Source organism: Bufo bufo, chromosome 11 (assembly GCF_905171765.1).
Source record: "Bufo bufo chromosome 11, aBufBuf1.1, whole genome shotgun sequence".
Classification (NCBI taxonomy): Eukaryota; Metazoa; Chordata; class Amphibia; order Anura; family Bufonidae; genus Bufo; species Bufo bufo.
In genome coordinates, this window is record NC_053399.1 from 43,129,775 (window position 1) to 43,146,152 (window position 16,378).

At 41.6% G+C, this 16,378-nt stretch overlaps 1 protein-coding gene across 3 annotated transcripts in view; it reads left to right on the forward strand.

The window, feature by feature from the left end:
* Positions 1-16,378, forward strand: part of LOC120981848 (N-acetylated-alpha-linked acidic dipeptidase 2-like) — a 156,009-nt gene that overhangs the window by 110,752 nt on the left and 28,879 nt on the right. For all 3 annotated transcript variants that reach the window (XM_040411611.1, XM_040411612.1, XM_040411613.1), the window contains one exon: positions 11,828-11,895. In XM_040411611.1, coding sequence (XP_040267545.1) covers positions 11,828-11,895 — 68 coding nt within the window. The remainder of the gene's footprint in view (positions 1-11,827; positions 11,896-16,378) is intronic.

Genomic DNA, 16,378 nt, shown 5'->3' on the forward strand with positions numbered 1-16,378 from the left:
CCTGTTAAAATGTCAGGTTTCTGTGCTGTAAAAAAAAATTGACAAATATAAATCATCTCACAACTTTTTCCACCTTTAATGTGACCTAGAAACTGTACAACTCGATTAAAAAACAAACAGAAATCTTTTAGGTGGAGGGAAGAAAAAACTAAAACTAAAATAATGTGGTTGCATAAGTGTGCACACCCTCTTATAACTGGGGATGTAGCCGTGTTCAGAATTAATCACATTCAAAATCATGTTAAATAGGAGTCAGCATACACCTGACACAGAAACCTGACATTTTAACAAGGGTGTGTAGACTTTATATATCCACTGGATATATGTTTATTAGTGATGAGCGGCAGGGGTCATATTCGAATTCGCGATATTTCGCGAATATTTTGTAGAATATTCGTCGAAAATTCGCAAATTCGAAAATTCACGATTTTTTTTTTTTACTCAAAAAATCGGAAAGGTAATGATTGTGTAATATGCGAATTTTCGGAATTCAAATTTTCGGATTCGATTTTTTTATTGCGAATTTTTAAACTTACAACTATTAGACAAAGAAGATTATATCACTATATTAGCTAAATTGCTCTATTCGATTTTTCTCGAATATTCTCTATATTGCTATAACTTAGTTTTTTCGAATATTCGTAATATTCTAAAACAAGAATATATAGCAATATAGCGAATATTCAAAAAAAACGAATATAGAGCAAAATTCGCAAACACTACTACTCCTAAAGTCAAGTATATTGCAGCCTTCTTATTGGCCCACAAGCTAGAAGCAGTGAGGGATCATGTGTACTGATAAAAAAAAAAAAAAAAAAAAAAAAAAAAAAAATCGGAAAAAAATCAAATATTCGAAATTTCTAATATATATAACTATATTTGAAATTTTCGCGAATTTTCGAAGTACCTATATTCGCAATAAAAATTCGAAATTCGAATATTCGTGATCAACACTAATGTTTATATCACCAAAAGCTGGAAGTGCTGCCTCGTCATTTGTTGAGTACATATCGTGGAGGAGAAGCCTGCCTCTGTGGGGAAGTGCACGCGGTCTGACTGTGCTGCTGCTGTATTTGTGATTATATATATATATATATATATATATATATATATATATATATATAGAAGAATCCAAGGCAGCACACGAATAACGGTGAAAAAAGTGGTGTTTATTCCCACATGTGCAGACAGCAACGTTTCAGCTCTCTCAATGGAGCCTTTGTCAAGCCATAACAATCAGTGCAAACTCAAATGTTTAAATAGCATACATGATTACTGTGTGAATTACATGATTATACAAAAAATTACATAATTATACAAGAATAATCTATGAAAAATTCATCCTGGTTACTCAAATGAGTGTCACATACTTGTAATGCATCAACTCCACAATTCATATTCATTATCACAGTTGAACAGTGTCCCCAACTCACTTAATTGTGATGTGTATACATAATTCATAATAATTACATTCAGGTGCCTGTGATTGTGTAATATTAAAAACATACGAGGAAAACTCACATACTGGAGGAGAGCAGGAATCACACGGCGTTCGGAAATTGCAAACGCGCATGTGCAGAACTTCATCAGTCCCGCGAGACCGTCAATGTTACACACAGTTCAGAGACCCACAACCAAGATGGCCGCACATGAGCAGAATCGATCTGCGCATGTCCATTCCCGTCCCAGGGCGGAATCAGCATAGCCGGCGTGACAGTCATGTGTCCTGTCACAAGGTGTAAACAATAATGCAGAATATTGGGATGAGGTGGTAATATATATAGGTGGTTTATGCCACTGTTTTTGAATAAACCGCTGGACCCCTGTTTTGAGATGATTAAATATATTATTTGCAGCGTATGATCGCTAAATAGTCCATGACGTGGTGGGTTGTTTACACCTTGTGACAAGACACATGACTGTCACACCGGCTATGCTGATTCCGCCCTGGGACGGGAATGGACATGCGCAGATCGCTTCTGCTCATGTGCGGCCATCTTGGTTGTGGGTCTCTGAACTCTGTGTAACATTGACGGTCTCGCGGGACTGATGAAGTTCTGCACATGCGCGTTTGCAATTTCCGGACGCCGTGTGATTCCTGCTCTCCTCCAGTATGTGAGTTTTCCTCGTATGTTTTTAATATTACACAATCACAGGCACCTGAATGTAATTATTATGAATTATGTATACACATCACAATTAAGTGAGTTGGGGACACTGTTCAACTGTGATAATGAATATGAATTGTGGAGTTGATGCATTACAAGTATGTGACACTCATTTGAGTAACCAGGATGAATTTTTCATAGATTATTCTTGTATAATTATGTAATTTTTTGTATAATCATGTAATTCACACAGTAATCATGTATGCTATTTAAACATTTGAGTTTGCACTGATTGTTATGGCTTGACAAAGGCTCCATTGAGAGAGCTGAAACGTTGCTGTCTGCACATGTGGGAATAAACACCACTTTTTTCACCGTTATTCGTGTGCTGCCTTGGATTCTTCTACATATATAACTTATTGGATCAAGTCCGTGATCTACCCAAGGGATTGCACCTCTGCAAATTGTGTGCTGCTCATCTTTTTATATATATATATATATACACATACATACACACACATATATGTATGTACACAAAAAGGTAACAATGTTTTGAAGTTTTGAATGTTTTTCAGGCTCCATATCTCACCATCCACTACAGCTTCGAATGTGACACTACCATCATTTTATAGACAATCATCTTGGCTATCTCATACATAAATTGCAACTATTTAGCACATGATTAGTTATGCAGATTCTTGTCATATAACTGCATTGTTACTGTCTGTTTTGCTCCTGGTGGTGAACAATCTTTTTCTTCTAGTATATTACAGATTACAACCTGTTCTTACATTCCCTAATAGCTCAGTGTGGTATTCGGTTGATTTCCAAGGGAAAGGTCAGTGGTTCCAATCAAGGAGCAGTCATGAAGAAGATTTCCCAAGAAAAGAGAAACCGCATCATCCAGCTCATCGATAGTGGTATCTTGGCCAAGAAAACTGCCAAACTGCATCATATGAGTGCCATGACAGTTGAAAGAATATGAAATTAAGTCTGTCCATTCATTCCAAAGCCAAGAGGTGGACAACCAGGCAAAATATCAGAGTCAACAAGTCGGCTCATCACAAGGTCTATCAGTTCTGGCTAAACAAACACTGGAGTGGAGGTGACTCATATGCTTCGTAATAGTGAGATCACAGACGTCCATGCAAGCACCGCCCAACCTGCATTACACAAGTCTGGAATGGTGGCCCAAAAAAGGTGAAGAAGCCTCAACTTCAATATCGTTATAAGAAGAGTCGGCTCGAGTTTGCAAAAAAGTACGAACAGTGGACAGTAGAAGGTTGGAAACAGGCGATTTAAAGCAATGAGATGAAAGTCAATAGACTGGCCTTTGATGGGTGCAAATGGTCTGGAAGAAACAAGGGAAAAGGGGGCTAACAGATAAAGAAATTAAAAAGGAACTGTCAAGTTCGGTGGAGGAAGCCTGATGATATGGGGTTGTTTCACAGCCAAAAGCCTTGGATACTTGACCAGGATTGATGGTGGTCTCAATGCTGACCTATATATGAGTATCATACAAGACAAGTTACTTCGTACACTCGAGTACTGAGTATTGTGAGGATTTGCTCTGGTAGTCAGGGTAAGCGGAGGCAGTACAGAAGCAAAACAAGTTCTTAAATCAAAATGTCAGTGTTTATTCACACAAAAGGCAAAAGAAAAACAACTTATAACAGTCTTGTTGTTAATGGACACAATAAAAAATCCATAGAACAGACACGTCACCTTGCTAGCCATTTTATCTCCGGCAGTCCACAGCAGGCTTCAGGGATCTGTTTCCCAGCATACAGCCCTCATGAAGAGATTGATGAAGAAATGGTTCAATGACAATGAAGTAGAGGTGCAGGATTGGCCCCCACAGTCCCCAGACCTCAACCCGATCGAACACTTGTGGGTAGAGTTGAAGAAAAAGCTCTATTCGTACCCAAGTCAGTTGACCAGTAAGCACCAACATTGGGAACCTGTAGAAGAGACCTGGGAACGAATTTCGGTTGAGACATGCTTGATTATGATCGAGAGCATGCCAGGAAGGATTTAGGCAGTGTTGAAAGCCAAAGGTGGATTTACAAAATACTAACAAAATAAAAAAAATTATTAAAAATTTTAGGAGCAAAACAGTAACAATGCAGTCACATGACAAGAATCTTCATAACTAATCATATGCTAAATAGCCCCAAGACCAATTTATGTATGAGATAGTCAAGATGATTGTCTATAAAATGATGGTAGTCTCACGTACGAAGCTGTAGTGTATGGTGAGATATGGAGCCTGAAAGTCAAACATTCAAAACATTGTTATCCTTTTGCTAGTGGTATCACAGCTTTTCTACTCCCTCCTGACCTCTGCGTAGATGATCACAGAACATGGCTAGAAAACTCTTCCCTAGAAGTCAATGAGTCCTATCCTATCCATTGTGTCTATGGCCCATGTGTCTCCTATAAAGCATATGTCTAAATGCTGTTAACAACATCTCAGTCAAGAGGTCTTCCCCATAATCATGTACAGGAAAAAAAAAACTGCAATTCGAAAATAAAAACAGGCAGGTTAGAAAAAAGGATGTGTGTCACTATCTGGTTTTAACTGGCAGAAAAGATTTTGGTGACACATTCTCTTGAAGTCGCTTTTGAATCCATGCACCAATCCTTTTCACTGAATGCAGCAGATGTCTATCATGTGAAATAAGTATTCAGCTCTGCTCATTGCTCTGCACTCTGAAAACATGCACATAAATATACTTTGAATCAGGGGTGTAGCTAAAGGCTCATAGGCCCTGGTGCAAGAGTTCAGCTTGGGCCCACCTTCTCTCAGTGCTTTGTGGCCAGGGGCAGGAAAGCACATAGCCTTTGTGGTGCCTGAGGCAAAAATTGAAATGGCACCCCCCCCCATGCCAAATTCTCGATCTTAGAGATTGTCATGTACTATATGATATCTGATTTTCATTTTTTATATTAATCACGCTATAACTCCTTTAAGGGTATTATCTAAGTGCCCCCTTGATCTTCAGCCTTTGAACACCTCACAAGGATCTGGACTCAGCTGCAGAGGAACCACCAGGCAGCTACTTTTTGTAGTAGTCTCTGTTCAAGTGACTACTGACCCACTAGGGTCAAGAGACACCGGTGCAGAGCACCGAGGGGTCAGGCAAAATCCATAGCCAGGGACAGGCTGAGATCAGGGCCAGCAGTGTACGAGAAATCCATTAAACAGTTTGAGGTCAGGACAGGCAGCTCATGGTCAGTACAGACATCAGGTCAGGTAGAAAAGGGTCAAAACCAGGAAACAGGCATAAAAGTCTGTACACAAGCAAACTGTTGCTAGTTTGTTGCCTACCTCAGGGCAGAGGCGTACATAGAAATCACTGGGCCCCATAGCAAAAATCTGAATTGGGCCCCTTAACCCCGCCCACTACCCACCATGGCCCCTCCCACTTCCTGACCTGGCTCCTCCCGTGCCACACCCCCATTAAATAAATTTATACATGACCTACAGAAACGGTTAGTGTCCATTCACACGTCCGCAAAATGGATCCGCATCCGTTCCGCAATTTTGCGGAACGGGTGCAGACCTATTCATTTTCAATGGGGCCGGAATGTGCTGTCCGCATCCACATTTGCGGATCCGCACTTCCGCATCCGTGCTTCCGTTTCCGTCAAAAAATAGAACATGTCCTATTCTTGTCCGCAATTGCGGACAAGAACAGGCATATTCTATTAGTGCCGGCAATGTACGGTCCGCAAAATGCGGAACGCACATTGTCGTTTTCCGTGTTTTGCGGATCCGTGGCTCCGTGTATCCGCAAAACACATTGCGGACGTGTGAATGGAGCCTAGGGGTTTCCTGGGGGTGACCTGTCACATGGGATATCTGCTGCAGCCTGCAGGTCTCCTTATTTGGGGTGCCCTGTTAAAGGGAATCTGTCACTAGCAATTTACCCCAAATTTTTTTTCTCATGCATCCATGTTTAACAGAGTACCTTTTTTCCATCTGTCTTGTTCTTTTGATTGTGAGTCTTGTCATTTCTTCAAAAAATCGATTTTTATGATATGTAAATGACGCTGTAAGGAGCCCAGAGGGGCGTTATTCTTTCTCCACGGTGCCCAGGAACGCCCCTCTGAAGTGCCGTGCCCGGCTAAATTTGAAAACTAATAACGCCTCCAAGACAAGTTCATCTAAATCGCCTCCCAGAGGCGCAGCTAAGTGCTCAACACCCCCCCTCCTCAGCGCCGCGCTCTGCGGCAAACACCCCGATCCTCCTTTCGCCGGCATCCCAAATCCCGCGCAAAATGTCTTGGAGGCGTTATTAGTTTTCAAATTTAGCCGGGCACGGCACTTTAGAGGGGTGTTCCTGGGCACCGTGGAGAAAGAAGAACGCCCCTCTGGGCTCCTTACAGCGTCATTTACATATCATAAGAATCGATTTTTTGAAGAAATGACAAGACTGACAATCAAAAGAACAAGACAGATGGAAAAAAGGTACTCTGTTAAACATGGATTCATGAAAAAAAAAAATAGGTAAATTGCTAGTGACAGATTCCTTTTAATCGGGACATCTGCTAGATTTTTGGGACCTGTCACATGGGACATCAGCCATGATGGTTGGGGGCCGGGGCACTATTTCTGGGGTTCCATGAGTCAGTAGTGGTAAATATCTCTGTGTACATTGTGCTATAATATATTTGGAATTCGGACTAGTCGGCCGGGCCAGGCACTGCTGCAGGGAGTGGGACGAACGAACGGTACTTCACTTGACTGAGTCTGAGACGAGTGACTTACTTCAAGACTCAAGTTCAGGCCAGCCAGGGACACAACCGGTGCACTGCTCAGTGCTCACTCACAGTACTACTCACCACTGCTTCAGAGTTCAGAATCTTCCTCCGGACTCGCTCTCTCTCCTCAGCTCAGGGCAGGCACTGACTCGTCTCTGTTGAAGGGCCGGCCCGACGGCGAAGTTCGAGCCGATTCTCCCGCCCGCCCCCTTGCGCCACTGGCCAATCAGCAGCTGCCTCAACAGAGTTGCCTTGTGCTGATTGGCCAGCAGCACGAGCGCCACATGCAGGCTGGTGTTTGATCCTGATTCCGGCAGACGGTCAGGAGGAGGTCAGGTCAGGGGGGGGGGAGCGGCGAGGCAAAGATGAGTTGATGTTGGGGCTGGGCCCTGGGGAGAAAAAAGCAATTAGCCGGCTGCAGCAGGTCATGAGTGGGCGGGGCCAAATAGTGTGGGCGGGGCCTTCTCTGCGCTACGGGCCCCCCAATGCCGCGGGCCCCATAGCAGTGGCGTGGTCTGCCTCTATGGGCGGTACGCCACTGCCTCAGGGTGACCAGCCAGTGGCTGGTGAAGTTAAAGGTGAGAGCACGCTGGCACTTCAAGTGCCAGAGGGAGCACATGCCCTATAGGCAGAGAGAGGAAGTGCTAGCAAAGTGCAGGCCACAACCTGCGAAGTAGATGATCAGTGCTGCTCCGGCGCCCTAGCCAAAGAGATGAGATTGGACCACGATAGAACAGATGAGCAGAGCAGAAGCCATGACAGCAGAGTGATGGCGGGGATGGGCTGTCACTAAAATAATCACTTTTCCATAAACTGTTCCTTTAACTTTAAAAGCATAGGCCATTTAACCTCTTAAGGACACAGGGCGTACAGGTACGTCCTGATGTCCTGGTACTTAAGGACACAGGGAGTACCTGTACGCCCTGTGTATTTCCGATCACCACCGCGCGGTGGGCGGTGATCGGAACAAGGTGCCTGCTCAAATTATTGAGCAGGCACCCTGGGACAATGCGCCCGGGGGGTCCTGTGAACCCCCCGTGTCGGCGATCGCAGCAAACCGCAGGTCAATTCAGACCTGCGGTTTGCTGCGTTTCCAGGTTATTCGGGTCTCTGGGGACTCGATAACCCAGAACAGGATGGTGATCGGTGGTGTGATAATACACCACCAATCACCATCCTGCGATCCTGAGAGGTGATGATGACATCACCTCTCAGGATCACTTCTGATTGGCTGCAGGGTGGGCCGGCGGTTTAAATTATTGCAGTGCTCCTCTCCTCCTCCTTTCTTTGTCCGGGAGCCATGGAGAGAGGAGGCTGCTTCGATCTCCAGAGCCAGCACCCCCATATCTGCCCAGCACCCCCCTTCTGACCCCCCACAGTGCCATCTGGCACTAAAAGGTATTTAGGGAAAGGTTAGGTTAGGCAGGGATATTCTGGGAAAGTTTAGTGGGGAAAAAAAAAAAGTTTCAACTGTTGTATCACCCTAATCGGGTGTCTGGGGTCACAACACAGGGACATTCCTTCAGTTCTATGAGGCAGTCCTCAAGGCCCTGATCTTTTCTGACCGGGAAAGAGCAGGCTGGAGTACCTCGGGAACTGGAGGCGCTTGGATCGTCCCTGGCCAACACTTTCCAGGTGTGGTCCCCCATACTGGAAAGAAGGGACGGTCCCCCAAAAAAGTGCAGAGTGTGTCACAGGAGGGGAATACGGAAGGACACCACCGCTCAGTGTGACACATGCCCCGATCATCCGGGCCTCTGCATTATTGGTTGCTTCAGGGAGTACCACACTTCCATGGAGTACTAAATTTATAATCCCCTTCCCCAATTTTTATTCCATTTAGCCACTGACAATCGGAAAAAAAAAACTATGGTTCTCAGACTTGAGACACTAAAACAAAAAAAAAAAATTTCAAAAATATTATTTTGTAAAACTAAAATAAATAAAAAAGTAGACATATTAGGTATCGCCACGTCCGTAAGAATCTTATCTATAAAAATACCCCATGACCTAACCCCTCAGATGAACACTGTCAAAAAAATAAAATAAAAACGGTGCAAAAGAGATATTTTTTTGTCACCTTACATCACAAAAAGTGTAATAGCAAGCGATCAAAAAGTCATATGCCCCCCAAAATAGTGCCAATAAAACCATCCTCTCACCCCACAAAAAGTGAGCTCTACCTAAGATAATCGGCAAAAAAAAAAAAAACAGACTATGGAGATACTAAAATGTTTTTTTTTTGTGTAAAACAAATACATAAAAAAAAGTAGACATATTAGGTATCGCCGCGTCCGTAAGAATCTGCTCTATAAAAATACCCCATGACCTAACCCCTCAGATAAACATGGTCAAAAAAATAAAATAAAAACGGTGCCAAAACAGCTATTTTTTGGCAAATTTTCAATTTTAATCCGTTTTTTTTCCCAGTAACAAAGCAAGGGTTAGCAGCCAAACAAAACAATATTTATTACCCCGATTCTGCAGTTTACATAAACACCCCATAAGTGGCCGTAAACTACTGTACGGGCACACGGTAGGGCGTAGAGGGAAAGGTGCACCGTGTGGTTTTTGGAAGGCAGATTTTGATAGCCTTTTTTTTGGCACCATATCCCATTTCAAGACCCCCTAATGCACCCCTAGAGTAGAAACTCTATAAAAGTGACCCCATCTAAGAAACTACACCCCTCAAGGTATTCAAAACTGATTTTACTAACTTTATTAACCCTTTAGGTGTTCAACAGTTAATGGCAAATGGAGATGAAATTTCAGAATTTCTATTTTTGGTAACCTTGCCTCACAAAAATGTAATATAGAGCAATCAAAAATCATATGTACCCTAAAAATAGTCCCAACAAAACTGCCACCTTATCCCGTAGTTTCCAAAATGGGGTCAATTTTATGGAGTTTCTACTCTAGGGGTGCATCAGGGGGGCTTCAAATGGGACATGGTGTAAATAAACCAGTCCAGCAAAATCTGCCTTCCAAAAAACACATGGCGCACCTTTCCCTCTACGCCCTACCGTGTGCCCGTACAGTAGTTTACGGCCACATATGGGGTGTTTCTGCAAACTACAGAATCAGGGCAATAAATATAGTGTTTTGTTTGGCTGTTAACCCTTGCTTTGTTACTGGAAAAAATTTATTAAAATGGAAAATTTGCCCAAAAATTGAAATGCTCAAATTTCATCTTCATTTGCCAATAACTCTTGTGGAACACCTAAAGGGTTAAAGTTTGTAAAATCAGTTTTGAATACCTTGAGGTGTGTAGTTTCTTAGATGGGGTCACTTTTATGGAGTTTCTATTCTAGGGGTGCATCAGGGGGCTTCAAATGGGACATGGTGTAAATAAACCAGTCCAGCAAATTCTGCCTTCCAAAAATCACACGGCGCACCTTTCTCTCTATGCCCTACCGTGTGCCCGTAAAGTCGTTTACAGACACATATGTGGTATTTCTGCAAACTACAGAATCATGGCAATAAATATAGCATTTTGTTTGGCTGTTAACCCTTGCTTTGTAACTGAAAAAAATTGATTAAAATTGAGAATTTGCCAAAAAATAAATAAATAATGAAACGTTATCTCCATTTGCCATTAACTCTTGTGGAAAACCTAAAGGGTTATCGACGTTTGTAAAATCAGTTTTGAATACCCTGAGGAGTGTAGTTTCTAGAATGGGGTCATTTTTGGGTGGTTTCTATTATGTAAGCCTCACAAAGTGACTTCAGACCTGAACTGGTCCGTAAAAAGTGGGTTTTTGAAAATTTCTGAAAAATTTCAAGATTTGCTTCTAAACTTCTAAGCCTTGTAACGTCCCCAAAAAATTAAATGTCATTCCCAAAATGATCTAAACATAAAGTAGACATATGGGGAATGTAAAGTAATAACTATTTTTGTAGGTATTACTATGTAATATAGAGAAATTGAAAATTTGAAATTTGCTAATTTTTCTAAATTTTTGGTAAATTTGCTATTTTTTTTATAAACAAATGGGTTTTTTTTACTCCATTTTACCAGTATCATGAAGTACAATATGTGACAAAAAAACAATCTCAGAATGGCCTGGATAAGTAAAAGCGTTTTAAATTTATTCAGTGACACTGGTCAGATTTGCAAAAAATGGCCTGGTCCTTAAGGTGAAATATGTCGGTGTCCTTAAGGGGTTAATAGAGTGGAGAGTGTTGTGCTATAGGCATTATTATTTTGGTGTAAGCTCCTGGATTTTAGAATAAATGTAGTTGGAAAAAAAGCATAAACAAAGGAAGGTAAAAAGCTGGGTACATGCCATATACCACTAGAATGGGCAACTAGTTAAGTGCAGTAACTTGATGGAAATAGTGTGCCCCCCTAGTACGATAGGACGAGGCTAGGTGCACTATGCATTCTGTGCATCCCACCCCCTGCCAATGGCCTAATTTCTCCATATCCAGCCTATGGTTCCCATTTTCTGGATGGATATATTGTTGTATGCTGAACAAATAAACGGACAAGGAAACTAAATGTACAATAGAACCTGACATAGAATGGGGAGTTCGCAAAATGACAAAAATGCATTCAATTCGCTGTTGAACTACCAGCTTCAATCTCACAGCAGATGGTGAGTAATGGATCAAATAGCAGATAATGTAGGATTTTAGAGGCTGAAAAAGACTGGCAGCCTGAATGCCGCTTACTGAGGGGGTTAAAAAAAAAAAGCAGCACCCTCATCTATTTCCCAATTCTTTCTGGAACTGAAAAAAAAAGTCAAAGCATTTTGTTGAGCGATTTAGCAGATTTTTTTTTCGATATAACTTTCCAAAATGCCGGAAATAAAGAGAACATTAACCATGCCTACAAGCGGCATGCTGCCATAGCTTTATCTTCTTAACATTTAGGTTGTGATCCTCTGTCTTGACATTATTTGTTCTTGTGAAAACACATCTTGATTCATGATGAAATCTCTTCCTTACAGGAAATTCCACCCTTTATGCACTTGCTACTCCCATCCTGCATAAACTTTTGTTTGCAGCAGCCAAAAAGGTAAAAGTCCATTGAAACAGTACAATAGCAATGAGCCAGAATGGTAACATTGCAATTCATTATAAACAGTCTGCTCTGTACATTTCCACTACACCTAATCAAAGGTTTTCATGACCTCAACTCTGAGACTCATTTCATTAATGAGGTCGGGTTCACCCAGGAGGTTTCATTGCTGGCCTGTAATAAGCATTTTTGATGTGGTTATGAATTTTCCACCCTTCATATATACTCTAAATGTTCTTGTTGCTACAAACTACGCATGGTTCTGGAAAAAGGAGAATATCATAAAGACCAAATAACACAGGTTCCCTATTCCCTTCTAAACTGGTGAGACAAATGAGGAGATCCTGGTCTTTCCATGTCATGTATGAAGATATAGTAGAAAGGTTCTGATCAGGCGCAAGATCACAGGTTCCAATACGTCTCTTGTTGGTGAATCTTCTTTTATTTAGATCATAATTAAAAGATATGTAAAAACAACGCGTTTCGGGGCTCAACTCCCCTTCATCAGGTTAACAATCACCATGTATGAAGATATCACAGACATTTACACACATTAGGATCATTGTTTTTGCTCATGGATAGTGTGTGTGTTCTGTGAAAGCTTCCTGAAGTACATGCCAAAGGCGCCCATAGACTTCCATCGCCAGATGGAGCTCAAGAATGCCCTTTTGGCTTCCAGCACTTCAATAAATAAGCATGAAACAGTGTAGATGACAGCAATTTCAGTGCACAGAGTCCAGTAAAATATGTACAGTATGTGTTAGGCTACTTTCACACTTGTATTGGGCTGTCCAGTTTTGAAATCCGGCACAGGCTTTCAAAACGTCAGCACAACGCTTCCCCATTCATTGTCAATGGGGACAAAACTGAAAAAAAAAAAAAAACGACCAGAGTGCACCAGAATGCATTCCATTCCTGTTTGTTCAGTTCCCATGACAGACACAAAATTGCTACAAGCAGCACTTTTGTGTCCGGCATGGGAAACTGAACAATCATGTAAGTCAATGGTGCCGAAACCATTTTTTTTCAGATACGAAAAAACGGATCCGGCACCCATTGACTTACAATTCAGTTTCTTCATTTTCGATATAATACAACCGTATCAGTTCTGAATGGATGCAGACAGTAGTATTATTCAACCGGAAGTGTTTTACTGTGGTTTTGAGATCCCCTGCCGGATATCAAAACCATACATCAAAAACACTTATGTGAAAGTAGCCTTAAACATTTAAAGGGGTTGGCCACTATATAAGTACTTTCCACTATATAGTGGGAGGTAGGGTAAAAAAAGAGTTTCCTAATATACTTTATAAAAAAATCTGAATAGTGATGTTTTTATAATGAGCCCCGCTCTGCGTGCAGCCAGTTCGTCCATGGCTGCACGCAACATGGAGGAGCTTTAGAGAAAGCTCGTCCATGGCTTTATTCTAACTGCACATGCGCTGTTTTTCCTAATAAGAGCAGCACATGCCCAGTCTGCCCCTGCCACTGGCGCGCTCTTACTTCTCTTCCTGCTCCGAACTCTGACAGGAATAAGCCGGTTGTAGAGACAGAGTCGGAGCAGGGAGCGCTCCAGTGGCAGGGGCAGACTGGGCATGCGCTGCTCTTATTAGGAAAAACAGCGCATGTACAGTTAGAATAAAGCCATGGACGAGCTTTCTCTTAAGCTCCTCCATGTTGCGTGCAGCCATGGACGAACTGGCTGCACGCAGAGTGGGGCTCATTATAAAAACATTACCATTAAGATTTTTTTTATAGTGCTTGGATGTATAGAGAGAGGTATAAGCAGTAGAAAGAGTGAAGTGCTTATGCCGCTGTACAGAACACTGGTGAGACCTCACTTGGAGTATTGTGCGCAGTACTGGAGGCCATATCTCCAGAAGGATATAGATACTCTAGAGAGAGTTCAGAGAAGAGCTACTAAACTAGTACATGGATTGCAGGATAAAACTTACCAGGAAAGGTTAAAGGACCTTAATATGTATAGCTTGGAAGAAAGAAGAGACAGAGGGGATATGATAGAAACTTTTAAATACATAAAGGGAATCAACTCGGTAAAGGAAGAGAGCATATTTAAAAGAAGAAAAACTACCACAAGAGGACACAGTTTTAAATTAGAGGGGCAAAGGTTTAAAAGTAATATCAGGAAGTATTACTTTACTGAGAGAGTAGTGGATGCATGGAATAGCCTTCCTGCAGAAGTGGTAGCTGCAAATACAGTGAAGGGGTTTAAGCATGCATGGGATAGGCATAAGGCCATCCTTCATATAAGATAGGGCCGGGGGCTATCCATAGTATTCAGTATATTGGGCAGACTAGATGGGCCAAATGGTTCTTATCTGCCGACACATTCTATGTTTCTATGTTATATTAGGAAACTCTTTTACCCTACCTCCCACTATATAGTGGAAAGTACTTATATAGTGGCCAACCCCTTTAAGTTTTTAGATGATGGCCTGTATGTGATGGATGCTACTGTACTGCATCTATCAAAGTCATCTGTTAAACTTTTATGTCATGAGCTTTTCAATTGGGTCATGATTGCGTTAAACAAACAGTTGCCCAACAGTAGAATATGTCACCTATAGGTTATAACTAGGGATGTGCGAATCGACTTTGGATGAAACATCTGAAGTGGATTAGCATAAAACGTTGTTCCAATACTGTACGGCGCAGGAGCTGTGTACAGTATTAGAATGTATTGGCTCCGATGAGCTGAAGTTATTGCTTGCTAATTGTGCACCTTTTGCCTGCTGGTCGAATTCACAAGGGTCTGCAGCGTGAGCCACGTGACTTATTCTCTACATTCATATTTTATATGCATGCATTGTACTGAAGCAAGAAGAATCCTAGGCTTGTTATATGCAACATATATGCAAATACACTGCCTGGCCACAAAAAAAATGTCCCACACTCTAATATTTCGTTGGACCGCCTTTAGCTTTGATTACGGCACACATTCGCTGTGGAATCGTTTCCACAACCTTCTGCAATGTCACAACATTTATTTCTGTCCAGCATTGCATTCATTTTTGTATTGGGAGATTTGGACCACTGCACAAAGTCTTCACCAGCACATCCCAAAAAATTTTTATGGGGTTCATCCATGTTTTTTTCCTGAATCACCATGCCCATGCCATCAGGGAAGAAAAAATCCATTGAATAAATAACCTGGTCATTCAGTATATTCAGGTAGTCAGCTGACCTCATTTTATGGGCACATAACGTTGCTGAACCTAGACCTGAACAGCTGGGAGGCTCTTACCTATTTGCTTATTTAAAACAATAAGTGACCTTTTTTTTTGGCCAGGCAGTGTATCTAACATGCTTAATAACTGGTTGGTTGTGTATAATGTACTGTATAAATAAAGACTTCTGGAACCAGAGAACCAGAGCCCTCAGAGAACATTCTGGAGGCCTAACATTTCATATCTGTCCCATACTGTTATTGATATAGCTATAATTTTATAATTTGGAGCTTAGAGTGAATGCTAAAATGAACTACTCTAACAGGCAACTAAGTAAGTTTTCCTGTACACCAGTTTGGAGAAATTTCCCACCATGTCAAGAACGTTTTGAAAGATAGGTGGACGGTGACATACTCATCTGTGACATTTCAAATATTGATAGTTCGAGTGATCTGGAAAGACAAGCATTGTCATTTTATTATCATCAGAATGCTATAAAAAGTATGACTCATGTGTGGCTTCCAGACAAATCTCTTTGCCAATGTCAAAGATCTTTCCTCTGTTGTGATGATGAGCATGAAGAGCGCACTGTGGAGTTCCATTAGTTCTGCCTGGATTTCTGGAGAGTCACACATGCCTTGATCTACAGCAAAGGGATTGTTGGGTCAGAATGTTATACCCTGTGTTATCATTAGATTTTTCATTTTGTAAAATTTGATTTAGCAGCTTTGCCAAAGTTTGACAAGAAATGTGATTTTTTTTATTTTTATTAATTCGTCATGAATCGCCATTTTAAAAACCCCTTCAGCCTATTAATCAATGGGACCATTTTTAACTGCCGCTTAGACAGAAGTGCACACACTTAACAGCTGTTAAAAACAGTAATACGCTAGTGCAATATGGCCTTTTGAGTTTAAAAAAAAAACACTCACCTCATCCACTTGTTCGCACAGTCCGTTCCTCTCTTCATTGAAAAAGACCTTTCTCAATCAAGCGGGCTGCCTCTGCGCAAGCAAATGCATGAGATGAGTATTTTTTTCCCCGTTATTTCTAAGACAACTCCAGATGCCATTTTAGGAAAAATGATTCGTTGCCACGAAGTGCAAGGAAATTCGGCTTAGTTTAGAATATAATTTTTTCAAAAATTCAGATCGAATTCCACTCCGGAAGCTTCGCTTCGCTCAACACTAGTTATCATTATAAGGCCCAAGAAGTGGTGGATTAATTAAACCATAGGCCTCTGGACTGATCACAAAACTTGGGCCCCCACCACGTTTATAGTTGTCAGCAGC